General features: G+C 41.8%; 1 protein-coding gene and 1 pseudogene across 1 annotated transcript in view; both read left to right on the top strand.

Moving 5' to 3' along the window:
• Positions 1-17578, top strand: part of LOC138849138 (RNA-binding protein 7 pseudogene) — a 32376-nt pseudogene extending 14798 nt beyond the window's left edge.
• The window catches only part of CNTNAP2 (contactin associated protein 2), a 2149916-nt gene that overhangs the window by 1568878 nt on the left and 557035 nt on the right, over positions 1-24003 (top strand). The window contains exon 13 of the mRNA XM_089329590.1: positions 22238-22438. Coding sequence (XP_089185716.1) covers positions 22238-22438 — 201 coding nt within the window. The remainder of the gene's footprint in view (positions 1-22237; positions 22439-24003) is intronic.

Below are 24003 nucleotides of genomic sequence, written 5' to 3'. Positions count from 1 at the left end.
ATATTTCAAAAAAACTTATAACTATCCTTCTAAAATTCTTCTTTGATCCAATGGTTTTATAGGTTTAAGTTGATTTTCATATGTTTATGTAGTTTTCAATGTTTTTATTCTTATTAATTTATAATCAATGCAAATAAATTGTCTTCAGAAAATATATTTGATATATGTATTTTTTTCAGTTTGTTGAGACTTGTTTGGTAGACATGCCACATTTCTGTCTTGAAGAATGTCCCAAGGCTGTCGAAAAGACTGTATTCTTTAGCTGCTGAGTGGAGTGGTCTTTAGATGTCTGTTATTCCCAATTTATCTAGGGTACAATTTAACTCTGTTTCCACTTTGGTGTTCTGTCTGATCTATTTACTTTTTAAAGTAGAGTGTGAAAGTCCTATACTATCTCATCATTTTGTCCATTAATATTTTCTTTATGAATTTGGGTGTAGTGATATTGAATGCTTATATTTTGTATCTTTCTTTATTATCTGTCCCTAACATATTAACTTAGTTATTATTTTTGTTTTGCTTCATTGTCTTTATACTAAAGATGTGAATGATTTTGAAGTACGTTTGCTGTATTAGGGCATTCTGAATTTGCTTATACAGCTACTCTTACCAGGAATTTTTTTTTAAAAATTTAAATGCCTGCATTATCTCTTATTTTCTATTTTATTAAAGATTTATTTATTTATTTGAGATGCAGAGTTACAGATGGAAAGAGGGAGAGACAGAGAGAGATCTTCCATCTCTTGGTTCACTCTCCAAATGACTGCAACAGCAGGAGCTATGTCAATCTAAACCCAGGAGCCAGGAGCTTCTTCTGGGTCTCCCATGTAGGTGCAGGAGCCCAAGAACTTGGACTTTGGCCTGCTTTCCTAGGCCATAAACAGAGAGCTGGATTGAAGTGGAGCAGTTGGGGCTTGAACAGTCACCCATATGGGATGCAGGCACTGCAGGTGGAGGCTTAACATACTATACCACAGTGCTGGTCCCATCAGGAATCTTGATATCTGATGTTTTCTTCTTACTCATCTGCAAATCTTTGTTTTAGTTTGAAGAACTCTTTTTAGCATTTCTGATGATACAAGTCTGCTGGAGATAGATTCTCAGTTTTCTCTGGGAATGGCTTTCTCTCTCCTGTATATCTAAAGGAGAGATCTTTTGGATATAGCATTCTTGGCTGGCAGTTCTTTTCCTTCATTGCTGTGAAAGTCTGATTCCATTGCCTTCCTGTCCTTGATGTCTTTGCTGAAAAATCTGCAGTCAAGTGAGTTGGAATCCCTTTGTGTGTTACTTTTTTCTTTTGTCTTTTAGCTTTGAGAACCTCCTTTTTATCTTAACTTTGGAGAGCTTGATGTAATATATTTTGGGGTCAATTTGCTTCAGTTTAATTTGGTGATCTTTTTGTACTAGGCACATATATTTTTCTTGAGGTTTGGGGATTTTTCTATAATCTCTTTGATTTTAATTTCTACCATTATAATTTTCAAACCCCTTTCAAAGTACAGTTATTTGGATGTCTACTCTTTTCATGCTGTCCTGATATTCCCATAAGCTTTCTTCATTCCTTTTAATTCTTTTTTACTTTTTTCTCCAATTTTGTGCTTTTGGCAAGCCTATTACTCTAAAGATCTGTGTACTTATTTGAATGATGGAGAGAGAGGAAGAGAGACAGAGAGAAAAAATGAATAGAGAAAAAGAGAGATTTTTTCATCTGCTGGTTCACTTCCCAAAGGGCCACAATGACCCTGGCAGGTCCAGGCTGAAGCCAGGAACCTGGAACTCCATTCCTAGTCTCCCATGTGGGTGTAGGAGCACAAACACGTGGGCCATCTGCTGCTGCTTTCTTAAGCACAGTAGTAGAGGCATGGATCGGAAGCAGAGCAGCCAAGACAACAACGGGCACTCAGATATGGGATGCTGGCATTATAACCAGTGATACAACTGACTGCATCACAGAGCCAGGCCAGAGAGAGTCTGTTTTGAGAACACTAATTCTTTCTTCTGTTTGGTCTATTCTGCTATTCATGCATTCTCTCACATTTTTTAGTTTCCTTAGTGTGATTTTCAGTTGCAGGATTTCTGTTTGATTTTTAAAAATTATTTCCTTCTCTATTAAGTTTCCTCGATTAGAGTATTAAATCATTGATTGATATTCTCTTGTTGACTTTCTCTAAAGCCATTTCAATAGTTTTTAATTCTATTTTAAATTCCTCAAGCAAGCATTTGAAAATGTTAACTCCTAGGTGGGTTGATTCTGGTACCTTATTTTTTTGTTGTTAGGTGAGATGATCGTTCCCTCAGAGTTGCTGATACTTGTTAGTGTATGAAATCATGAAAGATTAGGTACTTTTTCTTTTCCACAATCTGACTTTGTTTGTTTCTGTCCTTCCAAAAATCCTGAATAAGCTGCATATTTTCTCTGAGACCATGGGCACTTCTGCAGCTTCAGCTTTAGATGGTGCTTAAGTCCTGGTTTGCTGCAAGTACACTGCCACTGTGTCGTCACCACCTCAGTCTCAGAGGCCCTCCCGAGTCCAGATTTATCCTCAGTCTGCAGTTGACATGCTATTCAGTGAAATGAAGAAGTGCCTCCAAGAGGGGTAATCTGTCCCTAAAAGTCTCCCACTAGGGCCAGGGCAGGCACAGGATGCCTTGCTCAGTGCTAGATCAGATCAGGAAAAAACAGCCCTTCCAAACAAGCACAGCCCAAATGTGGGACAAAGCACACTGCTATGGTTTGCTGCTGAGATGGACACAAAATCTGAGGCCACTACAACCAACCACAGATTGATGATCCTTGGAATATGATTCCATTCATCGGGGGCCACAGGAATCCACTTAGTACAGGATAATTCCAGAGGCCATACCCTCAGGTACTGGCTTGGTTTCTATATCTCTTGCAATGCTGACTTTGCATAAATAACAATGATATTGATGTCTCTGTTGGGAGAAGTTTGACAGAGTGTATCACACAGCTGCTATCTTACTTTGCCTCCTGATCATTCACCATTAATTTTAAAGACTTATTTTATTTATTTGAAAGATGGAGTTACAGAGAGAGGTAGAGACAGAGAGAGGTCCTTCATCCACTGGTTCACTCCCCAGATGGCCTCAACGGCCAGAGCTGCACCAATCTGAAGCCATGAGCCAGGAGCTTTTTACGGGTCTTCCACATGGAAGCAGGGGCCCAAGGACTTGGGCCATCTTCTACTGTCTTCCCAGGCCACAGCAGAAAGGTGGACAGGAAGTGGAGCAGCCAGGACTAGAACCAGCATCCATGTGGTATGCCGGTGCCTCAGGCCAGGGCGTTAACCCACTGCGCCACAGCGCCAGCCCTGATCATTCGCTATTTTGTTCATTGTTCATTTCAATACTAATTGGTTTATTGATTCTTCCACCCTTACTTGCTTGCTTCTGTCCTTCCTTCTTTTTCTGTCCCTCTTCCTCCCTCTCTCCCTGTTTTATTTTCCATTCTGCTGTAAATAATGGTGAGCCTTAGGTGGTAATAAGTTCTTTAGAAGTGAATATCAAATCAAAAGTCTGGTTAACCACAGGCCTACTAGACAATATCATAAGAATGAGCAGTAATCCCTTCACACATTTCCAAGTCTTGAATGGATTTTTTCCAACACAAATCAAAGTTACTGTTTCTCACAATGATAATAACAAAAACTCAAGAAAGGGTAGTAACACTTTAGTCCCCAGTCATTAATCGTTATAAATGAGTCCGTGTTGCCAGCGTATTGAATAAATGTTTCCTCAACCCTACATGACAAGAATGATTATATTAATATTCACTCTGCCGTCTCCCTACAAAGCACGGAAGGACTGATTCATTTCTTGAATATTTCCCTGACACATTGGTTCTCCGTAGTTCCCAGCTCAGAGGTTTGTGATGTGGGCACAAGTGGTGATACACCCTGTTCATGCATTCAGTTCTGTCTGCGTGGGGTCCAGGTGACCAGATATTTTGCTTGTTTTGTTCTTGACATTTATTTATTAATTCAACAAGTACGGAGCATTTTCATGTCATTATCAAGTATTCTGTCTGACAATAAGGAGGAAGCAGTGAAAATGACCCCCATATTGCTCTCAGGGGTTGTGGAGTTGTGACCACAATGAACACTTCGTAAATACAATAGGATGAATGCAAACACAGAAGTAACTGCAGTTCGTTATGCAAGCAGAGGGAGACGGGCAACCAGTTTGTGCTCCACTTGGCATTGAGGGTTGAAAGTCAGATGGATTTCTTGGCAAAATGCTTAGAAGCTGAGACCTACAGGACTGAATAAAAGCTGGGACAGGTGAGCCTGTACCTGGCAAGGGGACAGAATTTGCCTGGTCCTTAATAATTTGTTAAGCTTTATAATATATATATATATATATATATATTTGACATATATATATATTTGACATAAATATATATATTTGACAGGCAGAGTTAGTGAGAGAGAGAGAGGAGAGAAAGGTCTTCCTTCCATTGGTTCACCCCCCAAATGGCCACTATGTCCGGTGCACTGTGCCGATCCGAAGCCAGGAGCCAGGTACCTCCTCCTGGTCTCCCATGCAGGTGCAGGGCCCAAGCACTTGGGCCATCCTCCACTGCACTCCCGGGCCACAGCAGAGAGCTGGCCTGGAAGGGGGGAAACCGGGACAGAATCCGGCGCCCTGACCTGGACTAGAACCCGGTGTGCCGGCGCCGCAGGCAGAGGATTAGCCTAGTGAGCTGTAGCACTGGCCTTTATATATTTTTTAAAAAAAGCAAAATCACCTAGTACACTTGTACCATCCTTAAAATTAAAGTGTGAGCACCAGTTTCTGTCCCTGTGAATATGCTAACTCTGTTATCTTCAGGATTTTCTTTCTCTGCAAAGTTATTTCTAGCTAATTATCCTCACCAAGAACATAATCTGTCAGCCTGTCTTGCTAATGTTGCTCACAATTGGGGGCTGCTTCAGTGAGGAGAACCTGATTTAATAGGGAAAATTAAATACTTAGAGGAGTTGATTACTTGGGGATTCTCTTCCAAGGTGAAAAATGTCATCTATCTTAGCCAAAAAAAATTTAATTAAGCCTCTGCCTCAGTTGGATGAGGAGAAAGGAGTCACTTACGCACAACCCTTAGTGGCCCCAAAGCTGTGAATAGCTTGGATGTGTTTGGTCTTCTGAAGTTTGAGAGGCAGATGGTGATGTGATAGAGGGCCACAGGAAAGGAAGATCCATTTTATGAGACGCTCAGAGAGAAGGCTCCCATCAGTTGGTTCATTCTTCAAACACCTGAAATGGCAAGTAATTACCTGTGGCTCAGCCAAGGCCAGATCTGGAAGCCACCAGTATAAATCAGGTCTTCCATGACAGGAACTTGACTATCTGAACCAACACTGCTGACTCCCAGGGTCTGAATTAGCAGGGAGTTGGAATCAGGAGCTGGGGCTGGCATTTGAGCCCAGGAACTAAGATGTGGGACAGGGACATCTTACCTGCTGGGATAAACATCTGCTCCTAGTAAGTTTTAAAATATTTTTAAATAATATATAGTGTCATTTGTAAAGGACCACAGGAATGATCAGTGCCCCCAAGTTTGAATTCAGATCAAAATCTAATCACTGTCACAAGTAACAAGAATCCAAAATAGCATTTCCTTGCTACACAGGTTGGAAAACTATTGCTACACAGACGAACTCGTGACTATCAAATATACGCAAACTACATTTCTACCCAGTGTGAGAGAAAAAGGGAAGATTAGCTTGTCCAAGTGTTGATATAAATGCCATCAGTAACTCTGGCTATATTGAGAAAGAATTTTAACACCCCTGCAATGAAACACAAACATTAACAAATAGTCTTCTTCCCAGAAAATAGCTAATGTCTTCCTAGAAAAAAGACGCATATCAGTTCCAAATTGTTCTTCAGGTGGGTGAGAGTGAGCCACTATTATTTATACTTGTTTACAGTGTTTGATTTGTTATCCATCTTGGGGCTGGAATTGTGAGCTTGAAAATAATCAACATTTCCCACCACCTGCAGAACATCATCTGCAGTTCGAGCTCATTTCCTCAGTTTCCTGCAGAGATCCATCTGTTTTATGCACCTTATTTCTTGACACGTGATTAAAGCTGCTCCTGCCACCTGAGCTGCATACATAGCTGCTGCTGTTGAATGCCACAGCCAGCCGTGCGGGAAGGGCTTTTACAGTAGTAGAAGCTAGGTGTACAGAGACACTTGTAACACTCACACAACACGCACTTGAGAAAAAGAACTCCAGCTGCACATTTCTAATAATTTAAATTGCATTGAGAGGATAGCGATTATAGAGGAAGACTTCCAAACAAAATAATGACCTGCACATTTATAGTCTTTAACATTGACCTGCCTACCTGGAAGACTGAAATTTCCATGTGAATCTTGATACAAATCACGAGAACAACTATGTTACACACTTAGAATGGAAATGCAAAACTTGTTACATGTATTTATTTTATTTTATTTTATTTTTTTTGACAGGCAGAGTAGACAGTGAGAGAGACAGAAAGGTCTTCCTTTGCCATTGGTTCACCCTCTAATGGCACATCGCGCTGATCCGAAGCCAGGAGCCAGGTGCTTCTCCTGGTCTCCCATGGGGTGCAGGGCCCAAGCACTTGGGCCATCCTCCACTGCCTTCCCCAGCCACAGCAGAGAGCTGGCCTGGAAGAGGGGCAACCGGGACAGAATCTGGCGCCCTGACCGGGACTAGAACCCAGTGTGCCGGCGCCGCAAGCCGGAGGATTAGCCTATTCAGCCACAGCGCTGGCCATGTTATGTGTATTTTACCACAATTAAAAAGAATAGATTCTGCCCCTTAAAAGAAAAAGTGTACTATCATATAACATTGCATTGAGCTTGTTCTGTTTCATAAATAATCATGTAGATTAATACTTTACATTACTAGAAATGGTATTTTAAGAAGCTATTTTATAAATTATTCAGTAAAGTATATGTAGCTGTTGCAAAAAAGACCAATATTTACTAGTTACTTTTGTAGATTTGGATGTCCAACTAAAATTGGCCTAAAATAAGGTAAATTTTTTGTTTCAATGAATATTTCTGGTATACATCCTAAAAACAGATTAAGACTTTCTTATATAGCATCACATATAAAACTAAAGCCCATGTGTTTCCCCAATCCTTTTCTCGTCCTTCAGTCCTTTGAAAATCTTATTGATATTTTGTCTTCTTAAACTATAAATAGAATCATACTATAAATGTCCCAGTTATATTTTTCACTCAATATTTTGGCTTGGGAATTAACCTGTATTAATAATTACAATATGCACTGATTAATTTTTCAAATATTTTATAAAATTTAATTGTATGGCCATAGTTCAATTTTTTTCTATTGTTTCTGGATGGTTTTTTAGATTTTTTATGTATGATAACAATAGTTTAAATGCATTTATTATTTTTTTTTTGACAGGCAGAGTTAGACAGGGAGAGAGACAGAGAGACAGAGAGAAAGGTCTTCCTTCTGTTGGTTCACTCCCCAAACGGCTACCACAGCCGGCGCTGCGCCAATCCAAAGTCAGGAGCCAGGTGCTTTTTCCTGGTCTCCCATGTGGGTGCAGGGGCCCAAGCATTTGGGCCATCCTCCACTGTCTTCCCGGGCCACAGCCTAGAGCTGGACTGGAAGAGGAGCAACTGGGACTAGAACCCGGTGCCCATGGGGGACACTGGTGCTGTTGGCAGAGATTAACCAAGTGAGCCACGGCACCGGCCCCATGTAGATATTCTTTATATAGCTGAGTATTAATGTTTGACAGATATATGTCTTAGAAATACCTTTTTGTCTTCTGTAACAAAATGTTTCCCATGATTTATGGTGTCTTGATAAAGAAGATGACTTAATTTTAGTAGAATCATATGTGTCCATTTTTCTATTAAAATGTGCTAGTTTTATGCCGTCTTTAAAAAATAATGGAAATATTATTCTGTCTTCTATGTATTTGGAAGTTCTACCTTCCCACTAGAACTTTAATCCTTTTGGAATTGACTTTTGCAGAGATAAAGACAGAGCAAATTTCATTATTCTCAGAGATATCTAATGCCAGCTCTAATGAAAATTAATTTTGCATATGTAAATATTTTGTTTTAAACTTATAAAATTGTTTCACTGTTCTCATTGTCTATGCCTATACCAAATCTACCATGGGTCACGATTTCTCTTAAGTCAATTCTCTCTACATCATTCCTCTTCCTAAAGAATGTCTTGGCTATTCTTGGATCTTGACTCTTGCATATGAAGATTTCACTCAGCTGCACAGTTGAACTTACAACAAACACAGAAACTAATTGTTAGCATTTTTATTGCAAATATAATTATTTCATAAATCTTTGCATACCTAGTCTTGGTTCCTGTTTGGCTCCTATTCCCCCATAATTTTGCTAATTTTGGTAAATATCACCATCATTTGCCCAGGTAAATATTTAGTTCAAAATCTTCACAATAATTTTTTTGTCTCACATTTTCTTGACATGTTCAATCTAAAACATTAGTAAATCTTGCTGGCTCTGTCTTCAAATTTATCTCAGCAATGATCAACATGGATTTTGCTTTAAGCTTTTAAAACCAGGTGACCATGGATTTCTTTTTTTTTTTTTAACTTTTATTTAATGAATATAAATTTCCAAAGTACAGCTTATGGATTACAATGGCTTTTCCCCCATAACTTCCCTCCCACCTGCAACCCTCCCCTTTCCCTCTCCCTCCCCACTTCCATTCACATCAAGATTCATTTTCAATTCTCTTTATATACAGAAGATCAGTTTAACATATATTAAGTAAAGATTTCCATGGATTTCTATAACAGTTAAGATAAAACACAAAATCCACACATAAAATGGTGTAGAAGTAACTACAATATCTGGTCCCTAAATTTCTGTTTTATATAATTTCTGCCTTTTGTGTTTGTTCATTTTATTCCAACATAATTAACATGTCAGATTTTTTTTCTGACTCATGGGTTAATATTTGATAGCCACCCAAACTGGGGTGTTCTCTCTACTAATCTTATATCACTCTAGTATTTGCTCAAATATTACTCTCTCAGAAGCTCTTATTGAAACTTTTATTTAAATATATAGACCTGTTCTTTTATGTGGATTTCAGACTGTAAATGGATAACATGAAAAGGAGTTAGAATACAGCTATATACATGGTTAAGAAATTGGTTATGTTCTGGGAGAAATTAGTCTTAATTTTTTTTACTGGTCATTTCCCAGCTTTATGAATCTCTGATCAGAACTCCAGCCATGCAAGGAATTGGGTTCTCATGAAGCAAATTACTGAAGATTACTGATAGGGTAGGGATATTGGGTCAATAGCACAGATGGCAGAGGGCACTTTCTAACGTACTCACGTCAGTATAACTAAACTGCTTCATTTTGAGGATGCTGTTATTCCCAAGGATGGGGACATGTCTCCGTATTATGTTCCATATATGCCCCAATGTTTAAAGCATACTGTTCAATCAGCTGTATTTGCAACAGAATGCAATATAGTAATTTTTATATACTTGATCTCAGGATGTGAATAGATGATAAGTTCTCAGTAATCACATAGAGCATGTTCATAACACCGTAATCCAAAGACAATATTTAAAAGGCACTAGCTTATCAATTGCTTTTCCATGAAAATGAAAGTTAGAAATTTCTAATTTGCCAGAATTTCTAATCCCATTACCTACATATATGATTATATACATTGTATAACACATTAACATGGGAATTAGATTCTTAATTTTCTACTTATGATATCCAGCAAGTGAAAATCTATATAGTATAGCCATTTACTGTAGTATAGATGCTCTAAACCTGCAAAATTATTAAAATCCATTAAACTTAGTGACTCCAGAGGAACATTGCAGTGTGTAATGTATGAACACAACAAAATTATTTGCAAAATGAATCAACAGTAATTGTCTTATGCCATCAAAGTATATTTTATGTATTACCTTTTATATGTGCTTATGATTACCATAGAAATCACCTTAAAATGTCATAATGCTGTAAAAAAATAAAATCTCTTTATGAAATACTTATATGTATTTGCATTCATTCCTTTTAAAATGTTTCTGACATAATTTTTTTTAAAGATTTATTTATTTGAAAGGTTGAGTTACAATCAGGTAGAGGGAAAGACAGACAGAAAGGTCTTCCATCTGCTGGTTCACTCCCCAAATGGCTGCAAAGGCCGGGCTCGTCCGATCCAAAGCCAGGAGTCAGGTGTGTCTTCTGGGTCTCCCAGGCAGGTGCAGAGGCCCAAGCACTTGGGCCATCTTCTACTGCTTATTCAGGCCATAGCAGGGAGCTGGATCAGAAGTGGAGCAGCCAGGACATGAATCGGTACCCACGTGGAATGCTAATGCTGCAGGCAGAGTCTTAGACCACTACACCACAGCACCAGCCCCAACATAAAATTTTAAGGAAGCAAAGTATAGTATGTTGACATGTAAGTTGGACAAGACTACTTTTCTGCTCAATGTTCCTTCTCTTCTAGAGCATGACAAATCTCTTACTATGACATAGAGAACTCTACTGATGAACCTGTGACTCCATCCCATTAGTTCTCTGACTTCAACTCCCCCTGTTCTTCCCTTTCTCATGCTTTTGCCTCTTTGTATATCTGAGTGAAGCCAGGAACATTCTAGAATTAACATGTTTTCTATCTGGAATATTTTTCCCACATATTGGCATGAATTAATGGATAACTACCTTATTAATTCAAAGGTCACTTTCTCAATAAGACCTTTAAAGATTCTTGTTGTATTTATTTATTTTTAACTTTTATTTAATAAATATAAATTTCCTAAGTACAACTTTTGAATTATAGCGGCTTTTCCCCCCCATAACCTCCCTCCCACCTGCAACCATCCCATCTCCTGCTCCCTCTCCTATCCCATTCTTCATCAAGATTCATTTTCAATTATCTTTATATACAGAAGATCAACTTAGTATATACTAAGTAAAGATTTCAACAGACTGCACCCACAAAGACACACAAAGTATGGAGTACTTTTTGGGTAGTAGCTTTACCATTAATTCGCATAGTACAACACATTAAGGACAGAGGTTCTACATGGGGATTAAGTGCACTGTGACTCCCGTTGTTGATTTAGCGATTGACACTCTTTTTTATGATGTCAGTTATCACCCGAGCCTCTTGTGAGCCGCTGCCAAAGCTATGGAAGCCTCTTGAGTTTGCCAACTCTGATCTTATTTAGACAAGGCCGTAATCAAAGTGGAAGTTCTCTATTCCCTTCAGAGAAGGGTACCACCTTCTTTGGCCCGTTCTTTCCACTGGGATCTCACAGAGATCATTCATTTAGGTCATGTTTTTGCCACAATATCTTGGCTTTCCATGCCTGCGAAACTCTCATGGGCTTTTCAGCCAGATCCGAATGCCTTAAGGGCTGATTCTGAGGCCAGAGTGCTGTTTAGGGCATTTGCCATTCTATGAGTCTGCTGTGTATCCTGCTTTTCATGTAGGATCATTCTCTCCTTTTTAATTATATCAATTATTATTTGCAGACACTGGTCTTATTTATGTAATCCCTTTGACACTTAATCCTATTTTTGATCAATTATCAACTTAAACCAATCACTTTAACAAGTAAGATGGCATTGGTAATGCCACCTTGATGGGATTGAATTGAAATCCCCTGGCACATTTCTAGCTCTACCATTAGGGATAAGTCCAAGTGAGCATGTGCCGAACTGTACATCTCTTCCCTCTCAGCCCTTGTCCTGACTTTCGAGGAACAACTTACTATTTTATTCCTTTTAGTATTTTTTTATTCTACTTAATGCCATTGGTTGGACTCTTTAATTAACACACAATTATTAGTCATTTAAATTTAACTGAAAAGTGACCCCTGTTAAATATAAGAGTGGGAATAAGAGAGGTTCTTGTTGTATTTGAAAACCTAATCTTCCATCCCTTGATTTTGTTTTCCTCCTTACCATTATCTCTTGCTAACTTTACCACTGCTTTGCTTATTATCCCTTGTTTTCCCCACTAGAATGCAAGAACATAAGCTCCAAAAATTAACTATTGCTTTGTTCACCATGGCCTTCATACTGCCTCAGTGAATATCTCTCATACAGTAGGTGCTCAAATAGAAGAGCAGACTGTCAAGCAGACATGTACCCAGAGATTGGATCCTGAAGCATGTTGGGGCTGGGGGAAGGATGAGTTTAAGTGCAGGTAGTCACTAGGAACATAATGTTAGAGACCCATCAATCCAAACAAATTGCCTAATGTTTTTAAAGTGATTGCACTTGTATAGGGCGGAGACTATAAATGCGTGACCATTTTGATTTACTTGCTTAAATTAGTGCTTGCCTTTGTGAACACCGTTTAATGTGAACAAGAAGTTTATGAGCCTTTACAGAGGTCAGGCTAGAATGCTGTTCCATCATGAGCTAAAGAAAGATGTCAGTTCTTGATAGGGATGTGTTGTTTAAAAAAAGATAAAAGTGGGAAGTACCGTCAGACAAGAGTTATATGTCAGATGCTGAATGAAACAGAAAAGAGATCAGAACTAAACCTAACTTAATTAATGGGCCTTTAATTAGGTAAAGGTAAATCTGCAGATCTGAATGTAAATGAAAATGAGTTTGTCATCAGACTCTCTTCAGGTAGTGACAGAATTACTGAAGTATGCAGTGGCTTCTTTGCTATATCAGGGGAGCTAAAGGAACAGAGAAATAAACAGGCTCAAATGCTTATCCATTAGGGTGCACCATAACTGAACTTGTTTTAGTTGATTAAACAGCAAAGTATTTTTTTCTTTTCTTTTTACTTTCATTTTTCCTTTTTATCTTTTTTTTATTTTGAGAGAACATTTTTAACTTACATTATAGTCAAAGGCTTAATGATCCCCTAAATAAGGAATTCAGCAAATAAAAAGCAGGAATATAGGCAGGGGCTAACCAACCAACAAATGAAAAGATGTTCACCTTCACTCATATCAAGTAAATATTAAGATACTCACAGTAGGGGCCAGCACTGTGGTATAGCAGGTTAAGCTTCTGCCTGTGAGGCCAGCAACCCATATGGATGCAGGTTTCAGACCTGACTACTCCACTTCTGATCCAGCTCCCTGCTAATGCGCCTAAGAAAGCAGCAGAAGATGGCCCAAGCTCTTGGGACTCTGGACCCACGTGGAAGATCTGGAAGAAACTCTGAGTTTCTGGCTTCAGCCTGGCCCAACCCCAGCCATTGCAGCCATTTGGAGAGTTAACCAGTGTCGCTCCCCCTCTTCATGGAGGAACGACACTAAACCCTGCCTAGGTTTCCTATCCGAGTCACGGCACCATTATGTCGCTCCCCCTCTTCATGGAGGAACGACACTAAACCCTGCCTAGGCTTCATATCTGAGTCACGGCACCATTATGTCGCTCCCCCTCTTCATGGAGGAATGACACTAAACCCTGCCTAGGTTTCCTATCCGAGTCACGGCACCATTATGTCGCTCCCCGTCTTCGTGGAGGAACAACACAGGACCCTGCACTGTTCTTTTGTCTGCTCGGCCCTTCCCGGGTTTGCTGCTGGTTCTTCCCCGGGTTGGCTACCGTCCCTTCCACCTCCGTGGAAGGGCGGTTCACCCTGCCACTTTCCCCACTTCCGCGGGGGAGCGGCACACCACCGGCCGGCTCTCTCGGGGGCTGCACAGGTGTTCCTTCAGACAGATGTTCCTGGTGCATGTTGTCTCTCTCATCCTTTATAATCCTCTTCCACCAATCCCAACTCTGCTACCCACACGCCGAGTATGCTGCTCTCCTCCAATCAGGAGCAGGCCCTGCTGTTTATTGGTTGAACTGGAGGCAGCTGTGTAGAAGCTGTTTCCTCCTCTCCCAGCGCCATATTGTGGGAGAGCAGATGCATAGAATAAGTCTTAATTCGAGTAACAGTCTAGTCTGAGTTGCTCCCTACAAACCAGCAGATGGAATCTCTCTCTCTCTCCCCCTACCTCCTTCTCCTTCCTCTGCCTCTCTCTTTCTAACTCCTTCTTTCAAATAAATAAAAAATAGTCACAGATAATTGAAACTATAGTGTGCGTGTATACATATAAGTATATAAACAATTTGACAAATATGTAAAATAGGATTTGCAGACATTTCTTTCTTTTTTGTTTTTGTGTTTTTGAGCTTCCATGCATAAGGGAGAACATGCATATTTGTCTTTCTGTGTTCACCTTATTTCACTTAACATGATGTCCCTCACTTGTAACCATTTTGATGCAAATCATAGAATCCAATTCCTTTTTATAGCTAAATAATAGTGCATTGTGTATGTATACACCAACATACTCTAATAAAGAGGCCTGTGGCTACAGATGAAGGGAAAGTGAAGCTTAGAGGAGGGAAGTGACTGGTTCAGGGTCTCTCTGCAATGGTTGTGGCAGAGCCAGAAGTGTTGCCACAGGAATCTTCAGCATCGTCTAGATCAAGTATTTCATTCTGTTTATGTTTCATTAATTCATTATTCTACTCAGGGTGTTTTTTTGTTTGTTTGAAGACATGCTATGTACCAATCCCTGTGTTTTCACCTTTTAATGTGAAGAGACATATAAAAAAGTAATCACAGGTCAGATGGAGAAAGACTGCTAGAAAAGTCCCCAAGGACTTCTAACCGTTCATAGAAATACGTCTTCTGAAAGGTACACGTGGAGTACTTTTCGCACCCAAATAAACTCCTCTTTTAATTCCATATTTCCACAGCTGTTTGAAAAGCAGGAAATGGAGATGGGGAGCCACCAGTTTGGGGGTGAGCAACAGCAAAGGAAAGGTAGCACCAGAGTTGAGCTCTGGAGGAGTGCGCTCCAGGATGTCTGAGGAAAGACAGCTCTGGGGAGAGGAAATGACAAGTGCAAAGGCCCCCGAGGGTGCCTACTAAAATGCTTGAGGGGTGCCAGGAGTCAGGGTGGCTGTGGCCAAGCGATCCCAGATGGAGTAGGGGAGTATGAGGGATTAGAGGTGGGGAGGGGCAGATGATGTAAGATAAGACCTGTTGCCCTGTGAGGTCTTTGAGCCTAGTATTGGAATGTGGCTTCTCTCTGTAAAGGCTCACGCTGGCTTTTGTGCTGAGAGGTCATGTATAGATACAGGGGAAGGGGGAATCAGGGAAAGGATTGGAAGTCGTGGTGGCCATGGGGCGAGAGGTGGTGCTGGGCTTGATCAGAGTAGTGGGGATGGGGTTGAAGGAACGAGTACTCAGATTCTGAACACAGGAGTTACTACTTATCAGCTTCACCTTCCGTGGTTTCAGTTACCCACAGTCAGCTGTGGTTCCTCCTGGAGGGGACAATTCTACAAGTTTTAAATTGTGCACCATTCTAAGTAGTATGACAAAGTCCCACACAGTCCCACTCTGTCCTGCTGGCGATCCCTTTTGCAAAGTATCCACATTGTATATGCTACCTGTCTGTTGCCTACTTAGCAGCTGTCTCAGCTGTCAGATCGACTGTTCAGTATTGGTTTGCTTGTGTTCAAGCAACCCTTATTCTACCTAATAAAGACCCAAGTATGAGAGTAGGGACACTAGCAGTTTTATTACATTACGTTGTTATAATTGTTCTATTGTATGTGTGCATTTCAAAATGTTTGCTCAAATTCATGCTTGATTTTTGTCACCAGTACTTCATGTATTAGGATGACACTGCACTGTTATCCATCAGCACACCTCCTCTGGCTTCACTGTTGGTTGTATTAGCACCCATTTATCAGTGTAGTTAACACTTATAAAATAATACACTCATTCTACCATCAGTCTTTCATGAGGTGAAATGTTTTCATAAAGATGATATTTATATTACAATCATAAAGATAGTTCAATTGATTTATTATATATACTTATTTTATATATTTATTTGAGAGGCAGACCTGTAGACAGAGAAAAGGAGAGACAGAGAGATCTTCCATCCGCTGGTTTACTCCTAAAATGGCCACAAAGGCCAGATTTGGGCTGATCTGAAGCAAGGAGCCAGGAGCTTCTTCTGGGTCTCCCCAGTGGGTACAGGGGCCCGAGCACGTGGGCCATCCTCCACTGCCTCCCCCACCCCAGGCCTAAGCAGAGAGCTGGATTGGAAGAGGAGCAGCTGGGACATGAACCTGCACCCGTAGTGGATACTCGTGCCACAGGTGGAGGATAAGCTTACCATACCACAGCACTGGCCTCTTAAATACAGTTTTCATTGTAGATGTTCTTAGTGATGTTAAATTATGTGCTTTGACCACAGGGGTTTTTGGGCATCCCTAAGTCTCCAATAGCTCGCTTGCTTCTGGTGTGAAGATACGTTCCTGGCTCCTCCTCCGTCTTCCAGATTTTCAGCCCTGGAATCAGACATTTCTTCAGGGATTGTATTTTTCTCTTGATGGAAAGTGGCATTTACCGATGATGTTCTCGTGCTAGAGACTGGTTCTTGTTTGGAGCTCTTGTCAGTGTACAGAGTTAGAAAATATGTCTTGTTTTTATAAAAGTTGACATTATCTTGGGCTCACAGTGATGATTCTAATTAAAACACATAAGTATATTGAGCTTTTATTAAGCCTTACCTATCCTATTTAACCTTATCTATTTTCTTCTGTTGAGCTGAAAGTTTCAGAGTACAAAATACCAAGATAATTACTTACTTGCTTTATCCCTCGCGTACAGAGTGTTTCCATCTCGGAGAACGCAGTGTCTAATTTGCCTGAAAGGTCAGGGTGAAAGGAACATTTGTTGACAAGATGAGGATGCATATTCCGATTAGAGCAACAGCATGTTCAGAAGACCTCGCAGCTCATTCAGGAAACAGCAAATGCTCTTCCCCGGAAGAAATGACAGTTTCCAAAGTCGGGAATCAGAACACAATGGGCCTTGTGGTCAGTGCTTCGGATGACACAGCAACAGCTGGACACACAGCCCAGTTTTTATTTTATTTTCAAGAGGTATCTTGCGTGTGGTTTGCATTAAAAATGTTGCTTTTCTACTTTGCCTTCATTGGCAGATCACAGGTCTGAGCCAAGGACAGGACTTGCTTTACGGACTCTTGTCCTGATTCGGGGCATCAGCCCTGAAGGGGAGAGGGCAACGCTGGGATGCAGAGTGCACCCTCTTTCTAGGCAACCTTGAAACTACCGTGACCCAGGAGCTCCTGTTGGAGCCTCTCCCCCAGGCTGGGCTAGCCACAGGTACACCACAGCAGTTTGCATTTGTGAATTTCAGACAGGAAGTGTCCGTTCTTTACACAATACATCCGCTTAATAGAATTTAACTTGTTGGAAGGCCCATCAACGTTGAGTTCAGATCAGGAAGTAGTCATGCCTCGCAGGCTGTCAGTTTGTCGCAGCCCCAGCACCGTGTTGAAGCCCTCTCTCCGCATCCCCTATAGCAGCGGTACTAAAGGACTGTGGATAACGTCCCTCCGTCAGCACGGAGTCCACAGCTTTCTCTTCTCCAGAGGATTAGCAGAGACAAGCGGTGTGGAACGGTGTTCTGAGACAGAAGCCTTATGGTGGGAAATTTGGTTCTCCACAGATGGGTCGGTCGGGATTTTCGCCTTGAGTTCAGCTCCAGAGTGATACTGTTAGCCTGTCTTCCAGCGCCCGATGGCGCCAGGATACAGCGCCGCATCGTCGAGTCTGCCCACCAGGCGGGCAGACATTGCAGTCCTGAGCAGAAGCCCGCGGGTCCTCACAGAGGTGGCCACAGCGGTAGGGACCTGAGGGCCGGAGCCCTGAGCTGAGGGCCGGGGTCCTGAGGGCCGGGGTCCCTGAGAGCCGGGGTTCCTGAGGGCCGGGGTCCCTGAGAGCCGGGGTGCCTGAGGGCCGGAGCCCTGAGCTGAGGGCCGGGGTCCCTGAGGGCCGGGGTCCCTGAGCTGAGAGCCGGGTTCCTGAGGCCGGGGTCCCTGAGGGCCGGGGTCCTGAGGGCCCTGAGCTGAGGGCCGGGGTCCTGAGGGCCGGGGTCCCTGAGCTGAGGACCGGGGTCCCTGAGGGCCGGGGTCCCTGAGGGCTGGGGTTCCTGAGGGCCGGGGTCCTGAGGGCTGGGGTCCCTGAGGGCCGGGGTTCCTGAGCTGAGAGCCGGGGTTCCTGAGGGCCGGGGTCCCTGAGGGCAGGGGTCCCTGAGGGCCGGGGTTCCTGAGGGCCAGAGTTCCTGAGGGCCCTGAGCTGAGGGCTGGGGTCCCTGAGGGCCGGGGTCCCTGAGCTGAGGGTGGGGGTTCCTGAGGGCTGGGGTCCCTGAGCTGAGGGCTGGGGTCCCTGAGCTGAGGGCGGGGGTTCCTGAGGGCCGGGGTCCCTGAGGGCCGGGGTCCCTGAGCTGAGGGCCGGGGTCCCTGAGGGCCGGGGTCCCTGAGGGCTGGGGTCCCTGAGCTGAGGGCCGGGGTCCCTGAGGGCCGGGGTCCCTGAGGGCTGGGGTTCCTGAGGGCCGGGGTCCTGAGGGCTGGGGTCCCTGAGGGCCGGGGTTCCTGAGCTGAGAGCCGGGGTTCCTGAGGGCCGGGGTCCCTGAGGGCAGGGGTCCCTGAGGGCCGGGGTTCCTGAGGGCCAGAGTTCCTGAGGGCCCTGAGCTGAGGGCTGGGGTCCCTGAGGGCCGGGGTCCCTGAGGGCTGGGGTCCCTGAGCTGAGGGCGGGGGTTCCTGAGGGCCGGGGTCCCTGAGGGCTGGGGTCCCTGAGCTGAGGGTGGGGGTTCCTGAGGGCTGGGGTCCCTGAGCTGAGGGCTGGGGTCCCTGAGCTGAGGGCGGGGGTTCCTGAGGGCCGGGGTCCCTGAGGGCCGGGGTCCCTGAGCTGAGGGCCGGGGTCCCTGAGGGCCGGGGTCCCTGAGGGCTGGGGTCCCTGAGCTGAGGGCCGGGGTCCCTGAGGGCCGGGGTCCTGAGCTGAGGGCCGGGGTCCCTGAGGGCCGGGGCCGTGGTAACAAGAGAGACAGCGGTGTGGACGGAAGATGGCGTTCATCTCCACAACACCAAGCGTAGGAAGGACCATGTTTTCTCAGTTCATTTTAGGCACTTGTGACTAAGCTGGTCTGGAAATGTTTTCCTGAAAAGCTGTACAGGCCGGCGCCGCGGCTCACTAGGCTAATCCTCCGCCTTGCGGCGCCGGCACACAGGGTTCTAGTCCCGGTCGGGTAGCCGGATTCTGTCCTGGTTGCCCCTCTTCCAGGCCAGCTCTCTGCTGTGGCCCGGGAGTGCAGTGGAGGATGGCCCAGGTGCTTGGGCCCTGCACCCCATGGGAGACCAGGAGAAGCACCTGGCTCCTGCCATCGGATCAGCGCGGTGCGCTGGCTGCAGCGCACTGGCTGCTGGCTGCAGCGCACTGGCCGCGGCGCGCTGGCTGCGGCGGCCATTGGAAAAAAAAAAAAAAGCTGTACAGAGCAGCTTACAAGTTGCTGCCTTTCTTTATAATTTTTTTTAAAGCCAATAGTGCCAAAGCTTTCCCTCATTTACAATGTTAATGAGCCTTCACCTCAGGGTTTTAGGAAAAAGAGCATCACAGTTGCCAGCCACTTAGACAGTTTCAGAGGGTGAATTATATAGATCGTTTGTATGATAAAGCAAATGTATTATTATTTTGTATTGCAGTAAGTTTCTTGTTGGTGAGCTAGATTTTGGTGTGTCTGAGAGAAAATATAAAAGTTGATAGTCTGAAATGGCTATCAGTATTTTGGTAATTAGGAAACATAACTTTTCAGTGATTCATTTTATTAATAATTGAAATAGCTTAATGGTTAACTATGGGGATAAATCATATTGCTTACCTTTGAGAATTTAAATATAAATTCTGTGACATGCTCTTTTAGTTAAATGCTAATTGAACATGTAAGTGTAAATCTACACGTGGTACTTCATCTGAAAGCTTTGAAATATATTCAGTAAATCATATTTGTTGCATGGCTGAAGTCACTCAGGAAGTTAAGTATATTGTATATTTTTTATAGTTTTTGAAGTTTTTATTTCATCCTATTTCTTTTTTTATTTTTTATTTAGTAAGTATAAATTTTCAAAGTACAGTTAACGGATTACAGTGGCTCCCCCCCCCCCATAATTTCCCTCCCACTCACACCCCTCCCATCTCCTGCTCCCTCTCCCATTCCATTCACATCAGGATTCATTTTCAATTATCTTTATATACAGAAGATCAATTCAGTATATATTAAGTAAAGATTTCATCAGTTTGCACTCACACAGAAACACAAAGTGTAAAATACTGTTTCAGTACTAGTTATAGCATTACTTCACATTGGACAACACTCTAAGGACAGATCCCACATGAGAAGTAAGTACACAGTGACTCCTGTTATTGACTTAACAATTTGACACTCTTGTTTATGGCATCAGTAATCTCCCTAGGCTCTAGTCATGAGTTGCCAAGGCTATGGAAGCCTTTTGAGTTCGCCAACTTCGATCTCATTCCGACAGGGTCATAGTCAAAGTGGAAGTTCTCTCCTCCCTTCAGAGGAAGGTACCTCCTTCTTTGATGATGATCCCATTCTTTCCACTGGGATCTCACTCGCTGAGATTTTCCATTTAGGTCTTCCTTTTTTTTCTTTTCTTTTCTTTTTTTTTTTTTTTTTCCCCAGGGTGTCTTGGCTTTCCATGCCTAAAATACTCTCATGGGCTCTTCAGCCAGATCTGAATGCCTTAAGGGCTGATTCTGAGGCCAGATTGCTATTTAGGACATCTTCCATTCTATGAGTCTACTGTGTATCCCGCTTCCCATGATGGATTGTTCTTTCCCTTTTTGATTCTATCAGCTAGTATTAGCAGACACTAGTCTTGTTTGTGTGATCCCTTTGACTCTTAGACCTATCAGTGTGATCAATTGTGAACAGAAATTGATCACTGGGACTAGTGAGATGGCATTGGTACATGCCACCTTGATGGGATTGTATTGGGATCCCCTGGCATGATTCTAACTCCAGCATTTGGGGCAAGTCCGATTGAGCATGTCCCAAATTGTACATCTCCTCCCTCTCTTATTCCCACTCTTATATTTAACAGGGATCACTTTTCAGTTAAAATTTAAACACCTAAGAATAATTGTGTGTTAATCACAGAGATCAGCTCTTGTCCTGACTGTTGATGTACAATGTAATACTTTATCCATTTTAGTATTTTCTCTTTGTTTTGTTCTAGTACTATTGGTTGAACTCTGTGAACTCTATATTGTATATTTTTATATTAGAAATTACAGTGTTAAAATGGTCCGTTTTTTTCTGGAAGAAAAACATGGCAATGCATAATCAGATAAAATAATATGTTGTATAACTGAGAGAATACTTGTTATTGAAAACATCCATGAAGAGTTCTGCCTCATATCTCTAGAAAAAAAAATTGGGACACTTAAAAAAATAAAAAGAAAGAAATCATTTAATTTGCAACAAAATGGATGCAATTGGAAACCATTATATTTAATGAAATAAGTCAGTCCCAGAAAGATCAGGGAGAACTGTGGTGACTAATAGAGTATCTAAAAGTTAATCTATAGAAGTGAAATTGACTCTTTGAGATGCCCTGACTTTGAATAGTCCTTGGTTTGTTTTTTTTTTTTTTTTCATTATATTTGTTGAACTCTATTTAGTGTAGGGTTAATCTTACATGTATAAAATTAATCAAAACAGATCTTAGTTAAAAACAAGAATTGGAATAGGAGAGAGAAGAGGAAAAAGGATGGGAATGTGTGTGGGAGGGAGTTTAGGGTTGGTAGAATCACTGTGTTCCTAAATTTATATATATGAGATGTATGAAGTTTGTATACCTTAAATAAAAGATTTCTGGGGGGGAAACAGTTTAAAAAGTGGAATAATTAAAAAGAAGTTCACATTTTCAGAGTATCCAGGATGAGCATACAAGGACACATTTTGTTATGGAGATTGTAGGGTTTGCTTTTTCTTGAACATCAGAAAGAATTTCAATGCTTTCTGATTTGAAATTTTTAAAATATTGTTTGGCAAGGTCTCATGGATCAAAATATAGTTGTCGTTTCATTGCAGAATTGTTTATAAAAATTCATTCCTTGAAGAAATGTGGATCCTTTTTAATGATTAACATTTGTACTATGTTGCTTTTCAATGTATTAAAAGCATTTTTAAAAAAGAATTATGACCCTTAGCACTGTTGTACAGAAGGAATTCAGTGAAAATGCCAGTTAAAGTGTAGCTCGATTATTTCCTGACATTTGCAGATTAATTTGCATACTAATGATCCATTGTCATGGTCTTGTGTTCTGCCCACAGAGGACAAAGTGTGGACCATCGTGTCTCATGACTTGCAGATGCAGACAACTGTGGTAGGCTACAACCCAGAAAAGTACTCAGTGACACAACTCATCTACAGTGCCTCCATGGATCAGATCAGCGCCATCACCAGCAGTGCGGAGTACTGTGAGCAGTATGTCTCCTACTTCTGCAAGATGTCAAGATTGTTGAACACCCCAGGTAGGCTGAGAATGGAATGTTACTTTTAATTACTTTCTCAGCTGGTGCTTGGAATTGCCTAAACAATCCAACAGGTGTGGTTTATTAGCTTGTAGTCCAGTCTTCAATGTGCAGGCAGCTGTAAATAACTAAAATATAATCACTGGGCTGTTTTCTGGGAAATGAAGCTAAGAATGTATGTTTTATTTTAAAACATCACTTATTTTAAGTGTATAGGGTTTTGGAAGAACTTATATGCATATATGTGTGTGCTTAATGATCACTAGTTGCTTTGGGCACATTTATTACAGCTCCTTGTAAACTTTCAAGTATTTCCCTTTGAGTTCTTCAGTTGTCTTCAATGTAATGTATGCTGTCTATAGGTAAGTAGCATATGGAATAGCAACAGAATTTAGAGCTGTTTGTTGCCCACAGTCATTTAACAGCATCTATTTGCCAAAAAGAGCACAGCCTTGAATCCAGTCCTGGATTTTTGTTCATGATGGCCTAGTTTTTGCAGTGCTTCAGAATATGCGTGCATGTGTGTACACAATGCCCATACAATATCATATTAGAAGTGTAGAGAATGGATAGGTTCTAAAGAGTTCACTAGTATAGCTTTTTTTTTTTTCTTCCAAGAAACACCTATATGGCTGGTTATTCTTAATAGTACATTCAAGATGTTGACTGAAAACTACACCCCTGGGTCTATCATCCAGCATGTGGTTTGCATCCAAGAAACAAGTGTTTATAATTTTCAGTCTGTCATTTCCCATGTTTGTGGCTTTGGGGTAGTTAACTGAATTCTTTTTTCCTGATTTATCTTACTTGACAAACAAAAGTGTGCCTGTATATATATGTGTGTGTAGTTACATAGCGTACAAGTATTGAAATATGTGCACATTATGGCTAAATCAAGATACTTATTTTCCATAGTGGGATCACATTAAAATCTCTCCTAGCAATTATCAAGAATATAATGCAATGTTATTAACTATGGTCACTGGGTTGTACAATAGATATCTTGATATTAGGCTTCAGTTTCCAGTTTCTTCTGCCAGAGATCATATGCCTATTTCAGGGTAAATACGAGAATTTAATGAGGCAATATGTTAAGCACTTATAAGGCTTGATATATTAGAGACATAATAAAAAGTGTATCTATTTTTTGAAAAATTAACCAATTTTGAAAGTGCCATTGTGCCATATCAGAAACCAAGGGGATTTTTAATGCCCTAAATCAGTATTGAATCAGAGCCAGTTATAAGGACAGAAGAATTATAAGGAAACAGTATATTTTATGAAGATTTAAGTGCTTTTGTAGGTAAAGACCTGTGCTGGAATTATAGTGAATCCTATGGACTCCCAGAAAGGAAAGTCTATGAAACATACAAATGACCGATTCAGACATGAGCATTGCTGTTGTTTGGAGAGAGAGGAGATGATGATGGCTGAGCTGTTGAGGTAATGCTTCGTTTTTGAGGCAGAGAATACCAAGATGGTAAGCAATGGTCTGCCAGACAAGAAATAATAGGAATGATCTTTGGGCATCGTAAGAAGTAGTTTAGCAAAGGGGGGTGTTCATG

Source organism: Oryctolagus cuniculus, chromosome 3, assembly GCF_051225735.1.
Source record: "Oryctolagus cuniculus isolate XC-2025 breed Fujian yellow rabbit chromosome 3, ASM5122573v1, whole genome shotgun sequence".
In the NCBI taxonomy this organism is placed as follows: domain Eukaryota; kingdom Metazoa; phylum Chordata; class Mammalia; order Lagomorpha; family Leporidae; genus Oryctolagus; species Oryctolagus cuniculus.
The sequence above is the reverse complement of the archived record's forward strand: the minus strand, read 5'-3'. Positions and strand labels throughout refer to the sequence as shown.